Raw genomic sequence first — 15,619 nt, forward strand, 5'->3', positions numbered from 1 at the left:
ATATATATATATATATATATATATATATATATATATATACATATACTCCACGCTCTGCGACGAGTTTATGTTGTTTTCTACAAGCATTGTACATGTATAAAAGATAAATTTGTCGACCGCATGGAATCTGGATTAACGATGGTACGTTTTTTTCGCCGTAGTAATCTTTGACGCTCTACTGTATCTGAATTACTACTTCGCTACTTTCGATTGTAAGCATGCTATAACCCCGCCATTTCGTAATAAAACTGGTGCAGAATTATTTTTATGCCACTTATATCAACGGCTATTAAAAGAACGAAGGTCTAATATCAATAACATATTCTAATTCAAACAGAAATATATATCTTGCTCAAGGATAATCGGCTGAGGATAAGGATGAAATATTTGTACAATATGTGTATGTAATGAAAAGTTTCAGGGAATGGCATTCCACAACTTGAGACTTTTAAAAATTACAATCTGTTATTATATATCATTTAGAATAGTAACACATGTTTAATTTTAATAAACCATTGTTCAAAGGAATTAAATTACTATATATAAAACATCATTATCGCAAACCATTATTCTATATGGGATCAGTTCAATTTTGGAGACTTCAAGATATAAATTATCCATCTACCCACCTAAATTACCTACATGACGAAAATAGACAACCTGTGCAGTTCGGAAAATCAGGAATTAGCGTCCCCTTTCTTCTTTTTTAACTCAAAACAAAACGATCCTACACATTTTTGTAGAGGTAGGATCTTCTAGATTTCCGTTTTAACATTTTAGGTTTTCAATCCAGTTTTAATGCCAAACTAAACCTACCCCTACCCTACAGCAACGTAGATACAAGATCACTATTGGTTTCCCAGGCTGCCAACTGACTGTGGATTCAAATATAGAGTGCCGATGTGTCTGTTATCTCCCCCAACAACGCTGCGGCTCTGTGTAGGTCGTGGAAGCGGAGAGAACTGATACGGCAGCAGCCCAGTCTACCGCGCGCCTCTCGCTCGAAAGGAGTTCCTTGGATATTCCTGCATCTCGCCTCCTAGAGTAGCCATGCCCGTGCTCCCAGACCCGGACCCGATATTGTCGCAATGTCCTCTAACCGGTAAGTGAAAATAGTTTACAGTAAAACAATGTTCACTAGTTAAAAATACATGCTTGCAATTTTGAAATTATTTGGCCAGGAAACAATATAAAATTATGTTACGGGAAAGATATAGAACTATTTTTGCTTTAAGCTTTAAGTTTAGTTAGTTGTCCTCGAAATACCATAGACGTTCTGAAAGATGGTAAGTTACTTTATCGACCAGTCTTTAGTCTGTTTTAGACGTTTTAGAGATTCTGAAGGGTTTATGAGTCCATTCAGACTAAGATGTTAGACCTAAAATGTAACCACCGCCAAACGAAGTTTAGAAACGCCACTGATTTATTTCTTTTAAATAGGTTACAAAACTGTTATGCATGCTCGTTTTATTTTCATTTTAGCACAGTATTCTTTATATCTATACTTCACAGAATAATTCATTGGTATTTATAATAATTAATCACGCCGTAAAATACCTATGGACAAAAAAACGAAATAATATTCACGAGAATAAATAATATTTCTTTTCTCAGAAAACTAATTCATCTTGAATTCCTCTTTCTTCAACCAGTTTCATTTGAATTTTGCATTTTATTCTCTTAATTATCCACCCTCACAACAATAGCTGCTATTATTGCTTGTAACAATGAATTGTTAGACTTTTCATGAATGAGGTATAAAATTGTGAAGGATAAAAGATAACGTCCTAAGTATTATTAATGCACGTATATTAATCGAAATATTTAGTACCTAGTAACCCTACATTTTATTCAGTGTCAAAAACCGTCTACTCAGTAGCGTTACCTTGTAATTATGCATATTTATCATCTTATCGTACACACACGTACGATAAGATGACACACATGTTGTGTGTTTATTTGGAATCGATTATAACAGTCCGATCGCGAGGATCAATTTTCTTTAGTCACAGACTATTGAAAATCATAAATCTCCCTTCCTTACTTAAAATTAACGGAAGTACTTACGTTTATGTGATTTTTAAGAATAGATTATAATCTATAACATAACAAACTTACCTTTTTCACTAGATTTAGAGCACTGATATAGTTATTACCGGGATTAGTTTACGTTTTTTACATATTGCTAATTACAGTACTTTTGAACCACATTTCCAAAATGTTCTATTAAATTATTTAATAATTTTGAATAAACTTTATTTATATATGGCCGGTTGTATCTTAACAAAATCTTACAAACTGCTCAAAATATTATAAAATAGTCTTATCGAAAGTTATAAATTATTGACTCTCCTCGAGTAGAAATAATTGCAGCCGCGATTAATGCTATTGCAATGGTATAATGTTGATTCATTTTTACATATAAATTATTAACATCCCAAGGAAATCTTTTAACTGGTTTCATTTTCATTTTCCAACACAATGTTGTAACCAAATGAATATTAACTTAAATGATGATTACTATAAAGAAATACATTTATTTTGCTCATTGAAAAATGGATCTTTAAACCATACTCTTATCTTACATCTTCAGTTTCAAAAAGTCCAAATGCCTCCTTAATATTTTGGCCTATACGTACCCAAATGACTACGTTTTTTAATATAATACTTACATAATTTACAAGTTAATTTGTAATATTTCCTTCGAATTAAAACATGTATTACAACAACACTAAAATGTATTTGGATATGTAGTCCATAGCTATAAAATAACAAAACTTAAAAGTAAAATACGGAGAAAATAATGTTTTTTGACATTGTTCGTACAGAATAGTTATTGTCTCTTTTCCGATTTATTTTTAAATTGTCCTAGAGATTTCAGTACATTTTATAATTTAACTCCCATTGTACTATTAAGGCTTTAAAATCATAAATGCACAACATTAATTTCTTTATAAAGTGTTTAGTTTTATTTTGTTTAAATGTCGAATTGAAACCCAACTAGGCTTCACAAAATCCACTTGAATTATGAAAATATTAAATACAAAGGAGAAAACATTGGACCATATTTGACCGTATCAGTTCTATTGTGATTTGATAGACCGGAAATTATTATCACATTACTTTAGATGATTGTTCTATTAGCGTGCGAAAATGCCTTGCCCAAACATGGATTCAAACCTGGGACCCTGGAGTTAGAAACTGAAAGGTTAACTGCTCAGCTACCAGGGACTATCAATGATTAATGCCAATCATGAAAATACATGCGTTGATATCTCATCGTAAGGAGTTTTTGAGCTTTTATAAATGTCATACTACAAAATATATATATAAATAAAATGAAATAAATTTTTCACGATGTTTTACTTTATAAATAATACTTTTTCGACGATTTTCTTCTGTCAACTTAAAATAATACAGCGGCAGTGAATTCAACGAAGAGGGACAAAACCGACATGGCAGGAAACAATGACTACTTCATGCTCGAGGGTATTTGTGCATGAGGTCCCTGTATTTTCATCCGGAATTGGAGTGAAATATGTGGTGAGACCTATTCTCGCAAAACCGAGTGATGAAACACACACTGGCGACATTTATCCTTGATCATTATGTTCAGGCACAAGTTTGCGGTCCTACACGGTGAAAGTAAAACACACGTTATGAGAACGTAATCTGCGTCGGCACCAACATTCCGATTGGCAAAAACAACGTCCAGGAAATTTGCGGTCTGTTCTATTTGTCCTGAGTAAATCAGAGTCCACCATTAATTACACCACATAAACGAGTTTCGCGATATTGAACGCGAATAATAACATTAATTGAAAAATTTGGATATCAAGTGATCACATAGTTAAAAACTGCTATACTATAGTGTGAAAACTTTTGTCATGGTATTTTATGCTAATTTACAATCAATAAAATAAAACACAATTAATGTATTAAATAGAGGGGGGAATACGATATAGCTTGATTTGATCATTTTAAATGACTAAACTCACAATATAAATTCGAATGGATTGTTCATTGGTGTTTCATTGCAAACGTGACAGTTATATGATTGTAAAACAAATATACGTTTAAATTATTATTCACTTAACTTTTTACTGTAAACTAGGTAAATTATGTACATTATTCATGTTAGACAGAGCTATGACACTAAGGAAAAGTACGTAGTTCCAAGACTACTGCCTCTCTGATTGACTGAAATAAATCAGCCATAAAACGTTCGAATTTTAGTTTAACTCGATTATTAAATTGTAGCTAAAATTTTTCTAAGTAGCGCATACTAAAACTTTTTAATTATTATTTATTTTTTATTATAACTGATTTTTATTCTCAGTTGTAAGAAAACTTAGATCATACTGTTGGAAATCAACAACCAAATCTATACATTGACTTATGTCTGTTTTTGTGTTCCTAGCACCATTTTACTGGACCCCTGTAATATATTTTACATATTTTACCTTAATGTTTAGGAATTTTCTTCATGTATGTTTTGTCATTGTGTAATCAATCAAACCCATTGTAAGACGCTGTGTTTTTCATTTTGTCACTCTTCACCAAATAATGGAATAAAAAAACCTAAAATGAATCATACATTTTAATACTTTACTACTTCTTTACCTACGAACCAAATAAAAACATATAGCTGCAAATAAGGCTTGCTTATTAATTTTTTTCACTTCACATTCAAGTACTGAAAAGGAAAATGAGTGAAAGGAACTATATGAATACGTTGAACCGTTATTGTTATCTAAGTATTTACAGGACATTGGTTGTATAGTAAAGTTTTAGACATGTAGTGTAACTTAAAATATGATTTGAGTATATACTTGTTAAAATACTAGTTCCCACATTTTAACTGTATTTCAGGTTTATAAAAATTATATATATTTCAGCTCAATTCTCTATAACACATATTAATATCCACCAAGCTACAGTGTGTTTATATCAATCTGGGGATTTCATGGGATTTCTTTCTTTCCAAAAAATGAGCTTCAATTTGTATTAATAATCCTACCTTACATTAATAAAATCGTGTTTATACTTATCTCTCTTACGTATCTCTAGTGTATGTTTGTTTAGATATTTTAGCAAAAAATTAAAACACGACAAACCCCTTGTTCAACTAATTAATAACCAAAATAACACAGAAAAAATTGTTAATTAAGAAAACACTTTACTACTCGTAATTGCGCTTCTTTTCAAGTATTTAATGATAAACTTTATGAAAATGTATACATCAACCAAAAACGTCAGACATTATAATCTGGCTAAGTAGTTTCATATTTTGTAATTTTTGTTAAAATAAAATTAATGGAAAAATATATGTTTCCTATTTATGTGTTATGTTTAAGGGAAGGTATAAGCTATAGGATGTTCTTTATTCAATCAGTAAACTGCAAGTCTCAACTTGCCTTATCTCAACCAAAGAGGAATAGAAAGTCAGATATTTTATGTGTTATTCTTCGTGAATTTAATGTATTCAAAGTTGACTGAAATTCGCATTTAAATCCAATGGTCACCATTTTGAACTATATGGAAACACTATATATTTTGGAAATATTAGGGTATAGGACTAATACGAGATATTGGGCAAACAAAATATAATACCCAACCTCGAACAGTTCACTCGTAATGAATTAGTAATTAAACCCGCATAATACTTAACAACACTAAATAAAGGAAATAAAAGAACCTGCCATTTCCTTTGAATGTTTGCTCTATTCACCCAAGATTCGTGCAGAAGATTCAATAGAGATTCGTAATTCCTTTAAATGGTACTTATGCATCATGCTAACTACGCTTTCTTTAACAATTAAAAAATGTACCAAACCATAATTAAAGAAACTATTTCTTTTGTAGTATTGTGGTGATGGTTTGTGTTTGTCCTTTATGCTGGCAGAGGTCACTCAGGTGACCCGTCCGTCGCTGTTGGAGCGGTCCGAGCAGTCAGCCTTCTGGTAGACGTGCGTGACAGTCATATAGATTAGCTAAGTGTATTTCTTTCTCAAAAACGAATATATTTTCCTTGGACAGGGTGGATTTAAAATACGAATGTGAAAAGTTGTGTTATGAGTAGGTTTGTGGTTAGTTAAGTTTCAATTATTTTAACAGGAAACATACCAAAAACATCATATAAGTGATGAGAAAGATATAATACCCCTTTTTAAATGTTAAATAATCAATGTTTTAATTTGTTTTTGTCCCAATTACATCCCGTCTATTTTTTCTATAGTCGTATTAGCAACTAATTAGAACCAGAATGAATTATATTCTAACAATAACCGTAAATCTAGATAAGATCATAAATAATAACCTTAAAATGAATATGTAAATTTAAAAACCGATCATTAATTTTAGCAACAAAACAATGTTTACCTATCATCGTTGTGTCGTTAACTACTGGCTGGTTATTCAACGACTCCACACAGTCCTTAGAACCGTCACGTTAGACCAGATGTCCTTGAGGACTGAGGAAGGCAATAGAAGAAGGAAGAAGTGTCGGTTTTCGTGACCTTAAGAGCTTGCTCCGGCTCTGGCCTTATTGTCAGTCACACGTTTCAAGGTCAGGTGCTATTGATCGCGCACGTAGCAATTTATTACGAGCACAAAGGTTTATGCTTCTATGTTTTTAAAACTTCGAGGAGATTTGTCTGAAGGAGGGTTCCTCCCCCTTCCGTTCTCAAAGAAGTTTTCAAATGGCAACTCCCCTTTATAAGACACAAATCAATAAAGAAACACAGGCATTTTAGTGCAGATCGGAAACGTTTATCTCCATTCGTGGTTTAGGTATTCAAGAAAAATTCTCAATTTTATACGTTGATGTTTTAAAAATACATACAACTTTCAAAAGTAGGCTCATGTTTCAAGTGTTAGCAAAAAAAAATCTAAATAGATTTTACATCAAACTACATGTTTGATGTTACTATGTCTCGTTAGGGGTTTGCTACATTTTAATCTTAAACGTGTTTACAAAGTTATGTATTTAAATTTACCCATTTCGAATGTAGAATTTATAAATTGTCTAGGTGCGACAAATGGAAAATTTTTCTATAAAGCCTGGAACGTCTGGAAAATGATTAAAACTATTGATTTCCATTTGACATTAAGAAACTCATGTGAAATTATGTGAAAGTCTAATTGTTTTTAATGTAATATCAGTTACAGTGCTTATTATTGTAGTATTATCTGTATATGTTAAACCATTATAAGGTACAAAATGATTGATTTCCAAATTTCTTAGATCAAAAGTTAGCTACTGTATATTTAAATAATTCTCGTTGATATTTATAGAGTTACATTTATATGATTAAAGTAAAGTATAAACTTCATAAGAAAACTCTTGTATTAGATTTGTAATTGTCTATGTCAACTTCCGCTTCGTCAGGAAGAATATGGGATTGTGTTGCCTTTTTTAATATTCATACCAGTCTTCCATTATAAATTTTATTTCTTCCTCTAAGCCACATTTTGCATATACCTCCTTCGGTTATGAGCCAAGTACAAATAGAAACCGCTTAGCTAGAGACCTGTTACAGCGCAGTTAGGACATTATCTCTGGTATTGCAACGTCAACAACTAAACTGTTTCTCAGCATCAACAACAGCCAATGGTCACGGTTAGTGTGTTATCACTAACTAATGACCCACCACGAGCCGCTGCCACCTACTGACCTAAATTTTCGGTGATAATCGATGACGTAGTCACAGTACTAAAGATAATGTTCCCCTAAAGGATATAACGCTGATGATTGAAAAGGTTAAGGTCCTGACCTGGAATTTTGTTTTAATTCGCTCTTTATAAATTACATTGTAATTGTAAAATATAAAGTTACATTAATTCAACTGATAGTAAATTTCACAATTATATCATAAAATATAAGCAAGAGTTTAAGGCTTCAACGTTAAAATCAATAGTTGCCTTTCAAAATATTTTACTATGAACTGCATGATTTGGGTAACATAACATTAAACTTATTTTAACACAGAATCCATTGGAAATCAAAAGTTAGATTCTTGCCTAAAACTGTTTGTGTTTTACTCAGCAATTTCTATGCCTACTTTCTTCGCAGCAGCTCAGCTATGAAAGGACTTGGTAAAGGTGTTTGTTTATCAAATGTCATTAATGGTCTTCTGATAATTAGGTGAGAATTACAAAAATAAAAAATACATTGACACTATATCGGGTGGATATTGGCTCATGACTGGCCTGCAATATTTGATTACATCACTGCATCAGTACAAGTCTCCATGATGACGGCTTTGTTAAAGCTAGTTATACAACTCTTTGTATACATATATCGGAGTAGAAGAGCCCACAACCGGAACTGCGTATGTGTGTTGCGCCAACGCGGGCAGGAAACAGGCGCGGGGCAGATTACCTGGAATGGGAAAACGTTGTATTAACAACAGGGTAGAGAGTAGATCGATTGACACACGCACACGTTTTGCATCCTTCGCCATGTTTGGTAAATATGAGAATAAGGAAATAATGAGAACACACACACGCACGCACGCACACAAAGGTACAAAAAAGAGTTTAATATACGTAATAAAACAGAGTCATACAATGGATTAGAACGTTTTATGACTATTAAAAACTTATATGAGAAACTTGTTCGTACGTTTAGTTAAACGTACAGAACAAGTTAACTGACAAACGTTTTCTTAGTTTTAAAGTAGTTCTTTCTCAGTAAGCCAGTATGATGTTAATGAGTTTCCATTAAACGTAAGGAGTATTAATGTAAAATGGAGGAAAACTGTTTAAATCTATTAACTTCTTTATTGGCCTCTCCGATAATAGGACCTGGAACCGGTTGGAGAGCCGCAGTATTACCCATACGGGAAGGTGAAAGTTTATTTTTCCAATCTCGCAAAATCACAATAAAATATTACAAGATTTACCTTATTTTGTTTATGTGCATTTAATTTTATTCCAGTTTTCCTCGTGGTACCACTTAACGAAGATGTACGCATAACTTTCGTTTTTTACGGTACGCCACTTATTTCCAATATGGTGACTGTTCAAATATTTAAAATATTCATAACGTTATTTATGAACCTAGATAAATGATGAAAACTGTTCTAGAATGCATGTATTTACTAAAATGTTGTACCTAACATACTTTGTACCTCAAATGGTTTCCAGGATATTGAGTACAGGTCAATAACATGAGGATGAATTAATAATATTTTAGCTGTTACAAAACCTACCTACTTCTTAGAACTGAGCCCGAAGGTCTATTTTATTTTAGATTTCTTATCAATTAATATGTTATGGCTGAATATAAGTGAAATTTCAGAGGCTACGCTTTCTCTTCCGATACATTAACAAAACACCTTACAGTTTAAAAACTTAGTCCTTAATGGGCTACGAAAGCGTTTGTACTGAAATGATTTTTTTATAATTATTGGACAAAGACGCTTAGTTGAAAACGTTTTGAAATATATACTTACCATAATCATTTTGTGTCCCATGGTTATTACGTTTTTGTTCACAAATGGCCATATGGATGTTTAGGAACCATTATGCTACTTTCATCTGATGTGATTTTGATTCAATGAGTTAAAATTACCTTCTAATGTTTTATGTTACGTGGATGAGTAGAGTTTAGTAGGTCTTTTAGGTAACACATTTCAAAAACTCACGGTTGTACCTGATACTGTAAGAATCAAATTTATTGATAAATTCTCTTAACTTGAAACATCTTGGGTCCATGGGTGATTTTGGATTATTTATTATACGATTATGACCAAAGTGAAAATAAATTTGTAGTAATAAGCTTTATTCCTCCACATCAAAAACTCAATGTGGTTTTTTACTATGCATTCTAGGATCTGCTTAGTCAAATAAAAGTCGAGTTTGTGTTTTTTCAAACACTCTATGTTTATTTTTTTATTGTTCTATGACTATAAAAAAGTTCTTGTAAATTTGTAGTAGTACATATTCTAAATTTTTTATTAAATTCTGAATGTAAATTGAGTTGCAAATTTTGAATTTCCATCGTTACTGGGCTAGTAAGGACTTTGTAATATATTTTGTTTACATTTCCTTCCTTTTAATACTTACTATCTCAAAATATTATATTTACTTATTTATTTATTTGTAAACAATTTATAAAAAACAGGCACTTTAGTATAATTATGCAACCGTTATGCTTAGCTCGACTACTGACAACTCAATAACATGTCTTACTCCTGTATATACGTTAAAACGTAGAGAGGAATACATCTTCAATCTCAGCGTTTAACAAGTTTGTAAACTTGTTTCCAGATGAAGTGAGCTTCAATGTTTTCAACGTTACACACGAACGAGTTCTCACTCAAGTGTAAAATATATTCACAAAAGTGAATTCGTTTTAAGTGAATAGCCTATATCTTAAAAACATATGGTAAATATCGTTTTTATTTTTAACATCTCTAATATTATTTGCTTTATGTGTAACTCTATTCTAACAACAGGAATCAAATGTGATGACAAAAATCTGCTTTTAATTGTTGGTAAAGTTTGCTTTACGTTACATTCAGTTTTCATTTTATTTTAATATGCTCAAAAGATACACAGGTAACACTTGTGTTTTAGAAATATTATTTAACTAGTAAGGGGAGGACACTAAAAATGAATTTGCTATAGCCTATATTTCTTATGTGTAACATTTTATCATATTTTATAAAAGTACCCACCCTGTATTAACAATGTTTCGCTTTAAGCAAGTCATGACTAGACTCTGATTTTTTGAATCTCTATATTGGATTTTGACCTTTATTAAACTACAATATATCCGTAACTGAAATAATAGATTGTGAGTTACATCCTAGAGTCTAGATAATGTATTAGAATATTCACTGTTGGAAGGTAGAATATTTGGTGTAAAAGTAACGGTAATAAAACAGACTTCACCGACGTTCCTGTTGTAAATAACAAACAAAACAGGATAGGGAACTTGGATATGGATTTCTTCTAATTACCATCACTAGAACTAATGGATTCTCAGTGATATTCGGTTAACATCTAGGTAATTATAACTCATGGAAGTCACGAACTTCAATGCTTAGAGTAACGCAGGAATTGGGATAGAGAACTTGGATATGGATTTCTTCCAATTACCATCACTAGAACTAATGGATTCTCAGTGATATTCGGTTAACATCTAGGTAAATATATCTCATGGAAGTCACGAACTTCAATGCTTAGAGTAACGCAGGAATTGGGATAGAGAACTTGGATACCGATATCTTCTAATGACCATTACTAAAACTAATGGATTCTCGGTGACATTCGGTGAAATCTAGGTAACGATACTTCATTAAGGTTACGACGTTCAATGCTTGGAATAACGCAGGAGATGGGATAAGGAACTTGACTGATCATGACTGCAACTGAAGGATGGACTCTTGGTGACATTTGGGCGTCTTCTTGGAGATCATGGAGAAATGCCATGTTTCTATTATCATAGTAATATTGGTTTAATATAGATCGAGAGTCATTGTCACAACGCTCCCTCCAGTTCATCTTTAAGCAACTAAAACAAACGCACGTGGCTCGCCAAGGAGAGAAAGTCATTGTAAACTGTCCGCCACTTTTCACACAGTGACTCTCAGTATTAGGGCCTACTCAGCCAGACCATAGACCTGTCGGGGCACTTCCGTCGGTCTCGCTTTCGATTATAAAAAATGAACCGGACCAACACCGGCTGCTCCTGCCCATGTCGCTAATTTTCTGGAAATCCTGATAAATCTTCGACTTCTGGTTTCCGTCACGCCCGTCTTTTTTAGAAGAGCGGTCCATTTCGCCGCTGTCGCTTGGGACATACACTCAGTGCGTTTGCTGTACATTCTAGTAGAAGAATATAAGTATAATATTTATTAATTTATAATTATCTAACATTTTAATTATTAATTATTTAATAAATCAGGAGAGTTTATTATATATGCTACTATGAAATATTATTTTCTTAGCTATCAATGTTCTAAAATTTGGTATCAATAAACAAATATCCTACATAGATAATTTTGTTATTTTCATCAGAACATTGTTAATATTCGTGGTAAGAAAGTGGGATGATATTGGTTTCAATTCAATTATTAGAGATTACTTCATTAACCTCGCATGGTAAAGTAAAATATCATTTAAATTTATGAATATCTAAGTATCCGACTAATTTAAATGGTAACCAGTTTTACCAGAGGAAACATTGTAAAAAACACCCATTTAATCTTATTTTCATTACCATGAACTGATACTGTTAAAATTTTAAAAATATTTTAAATTATAAAGTGATCTAATAACAGATATGTACATCATAGTACGATAGTAAACAATTACATTAATTAAATATTATGAATAAATTATTTAAGTGATATTATATTATTAACAATTAATTTGAATACAAAGGGCATTTTATATATTACCATAATTAGTTTACAGTTATTAGTGTGTAAATTCTTTGAGATTATAGATAATAATACCATTGTACATATTGGGTCGCTGATGTAATTTTGTAATAAGATATGTTATTTAGAGGATTTTAAAGTTATTTTAAAAATAAATGTTGATATCTAATTTCCTTTGAATTTATTGAGATTAAGAACACTTTTTCATGGTTATTAATTTTCAAATGAATCTTTTTGGGCATTAAACTCACAGAAAACGTCTGTTTTATTTTATAGCATAAGTATAGCAACAAATAAATCAAAACGTTTAATAGCATCCATAAACCATCATGAAAACATAATATTTTTAAAATACATTATGAAGTAACATTTTATTGGCTACTTTGAAGTCGATTGAGTAAATTTCGTTAAATAGCTCAATGAGATCAAAATCCCAAAATTTGTAAGACTTCTTTAAGAGCATATTACTATCCAAACATAGTGACATTATAGTACTAGAAACATTCAAAATGAGCAACGGATTTAAGATTGTTTATTCATATGTTACACACAATAACCAACTTCTTAGAATAGAATCTAGATCTAGATTTTACGAACCCGTTTTATAGCGAAAAAAGTTCAACAACAGCAGATAGTACGGCAGCAAGCAAGTATATTAATAAGGAGAAAGCGTTCTTTCAAAATGCCAGATTCCTTCGAAAGGTTGAACCTGTATGGGGTGTTGCCCATTGTAATTTATGTACCGTGTAAGGAATCAAATCGTGAGGTATTAACTGATTCCAGATGCATCTTTCTGCTGAATCACAAGCTCGTGGTGATTGCCGGCTCTCTGGAGGTGAAGTAACGATCTGTCGAAACTTGGAAAACGCATGAAACCCCCAACTCATAACACAGTATATTTATCAGCTTTACAGGATGTTCTCGTATAATATAACGAAAAAAACGTCTTTCTTTCCAAAAGTGATTTTGAAGATTTATATCAAATCATTGAGAGTATAGATTGTTCAATATAATAATTCCTTTTAGTTAAGTAGAACTTATCTTTAAAGTTCAGTTTACGTACGAAATAACATAATATTAGAGAATAATAAAACTATATTTTATTTTAGGTGATACATTACTATACATACTACACTTATAGTCAGATTATACATTATATATATGTTTTATTTTTAAGAAATTCCCAATAAAAGAACCAACACACGTTGCGGATTATAATCTTTCTTCCTCTTCAGATGTACTATAATAATAGTATAATAATATTGTTTTTGCATGAGTAGACGTAGTTTTCGTATTTACATCTATATAATAGTATATATTCCAGTCCTGGGAAAGTTGTATTTTTATAGTGACATTTAACGTTGGCAAATGTTATTCCTTCAAATCATCCATCGTAAATGATAAACTTCAAAGTAATTCCTAATTTTGTGGACCATTAAAACTTGGAGCTCTCTTATAAGGTTAGATGTTTACATAAGAGAATTTTCTTGTTTCAATCAGGAATTACTAGTTTTTAGTTCTTTTGTGAGTTTGTGAGATTAAAAAAGAAATTTACAGTATATATTACAGTTTATTACAGTTTATTGTATTATTTTTTCTCCTTTCTTCTTCAACCAAATTATTACATTTCCTTCGAAAACTTATGATTTATACGAGTACTATGACTTTAAGATGTGTGTAGTAAATGACCCAAAGGTCAAAATATATGTTTCCCTTGAGTATAATTAGATCGAATATCCAGAATATACTAGTAATCGAACGCTAAATCTAACACAAATTGGAAACTCGTTGGGTAACAACCTGTGTAAACACCACTAACTTTTGCTTTGTTCTTGTTTGTTTACTCTTGTAAGTTTAGTTACTGTTTAAACATTCTGTTTATTTTGAGACGTGTCTTCTTAATTGAGACTATAAATAAAACCGATTTGCGTAAGAGATGGATGTATTTAAACAACTTAGGTTAACCATCTTGAATCCATAATGAAATAAGAAACAACTGGATTAGTTTTACTAAGTTTTAGATGTTTTAAATGGCCTGTGTTTACATGAAGAATGAACTTTGATTGTTCTTTTTTTGGGATTGAGGGGCCAAGACGTCTTCAAATTTTCCTCTCATTCTAAACCACAAATATGTATTGAGATTAATCAAAACAATCTTTTAAATTTTATACTTTATAAAACAAATCTTAAGCACATTTAAATATCTTTCCAACATGATTTGTTTTGTGATTTTTTGAGATTGTTTTAAACACAAAGTATGAGAATTCGTTGTGTTACATTTTGTACACAGCTTAGCTAGATTTAAAGTACATAGATTTTTCAGTACTTTTTAGGTCGCAAATTTCAAATTGTTCTAAGATGCATGAAATTTTTATTTGTCACTCCCTCATTATTTTTGGGTGGTTAGCAACTTTATACTACTAAAGTTACGGGAAGTACAGTTTTTAGTGAGAATTAAGGCTAGTTTTATCCACCATTTTCCGACATTGCCTAGATATTAGCTCACCGTAACCAGTCAATACGTAGACGACAAGATAAGTTGATAGAGTGGCGTTATTAATTACTTGGCGACAAACGACAACTATCAAAGTGGAAGGATGCCACTTACTCGTAAGTCGTTATTCAGCAGATTTGTACACATGGCCTGCACGCTCATTCTACAAACAACTTATTCAATACGATGGGTTTCAATCTCCGTTCGAAAAAGATACAATACTATATTATATAACCCTGGACGCTTTGACCCCTGGGACGTAGTATTATTACGTCTGTCGCATATGACCTGGCCACAAGATTGCAGAGGAAGTCGTCACTGCCTGCATGCAACCTTCCACATTGGTCGACTGTGGGATATCTTGTTACATTATCAATTTGCTCTCTTAGGTAAGTCTAATGATAGCGAGAAGTGAAAGACAAAGAACTGTCAGAAGAGACATCCTTGGATGGTAATTGTGTGGCAATGTTATAAATATCATATATTATACAATTTCCACACATCGTTTGCCTTCACTTACTTATTAAGGGATTTCCATGGAGAAAATAAGAAATTACGGTCAGTAGTGTAGTCAGGATTTTTGAAGGTAGGATTGCCGCGACATTATACATATGGAAAATAAAAAACAAATTCTAAGATCAAGGATTCAGTTTTTTAGGTCCCTATATTTTTTGCGCTTGTAACCCTTGAATGATACTCCCCTTGATTTATCTACATATATTGATTGTTC

The 15,619-nt window shown here is 31.7% G+C and overlaps 1 protein-coding gene across 1 annotated transcript in view; it reads left to right on the top strand.

The window, feature by feature from the left end:
* Positions 1–958: 958 nt before the first annotated feature.
* The window catches only part of LOC124354285 (alpha-tocopherol transfer protein-like), a 61,326-nt gene continuing 46,665 nt past the window's right edge, over positions 959–15,619 (top strand). Inside the window, exon 1 of the mRNA XM_046804624.1 lies at positions 959–1,102. Within this exon, the coding sequence (XP_046660580.1) occupies positions 1,051–1,102 (52 nt within the window). The 5' untranslated portion in view covers positions 959–1,050. The remainder of the gene's footprint in view (positions 1,103–15,619) is intronic.

The sequence above is a fragment of the Homalodisca vitripennis genome, chromosome 2 (assembly GCF_021130785.1).
Source record: "Homalodisca vitripennis isolate AUS2020 chromosome 2, UT_GWSS_2.1, whole genome shotgun sequence".
Classification (NCBI taxonomy): Eukaryota; Metazoa; Arthropoda; class Insecta; order Hemiptera; family Cicadellidae; genus Homalodisca; species Homalodisca vitripennis.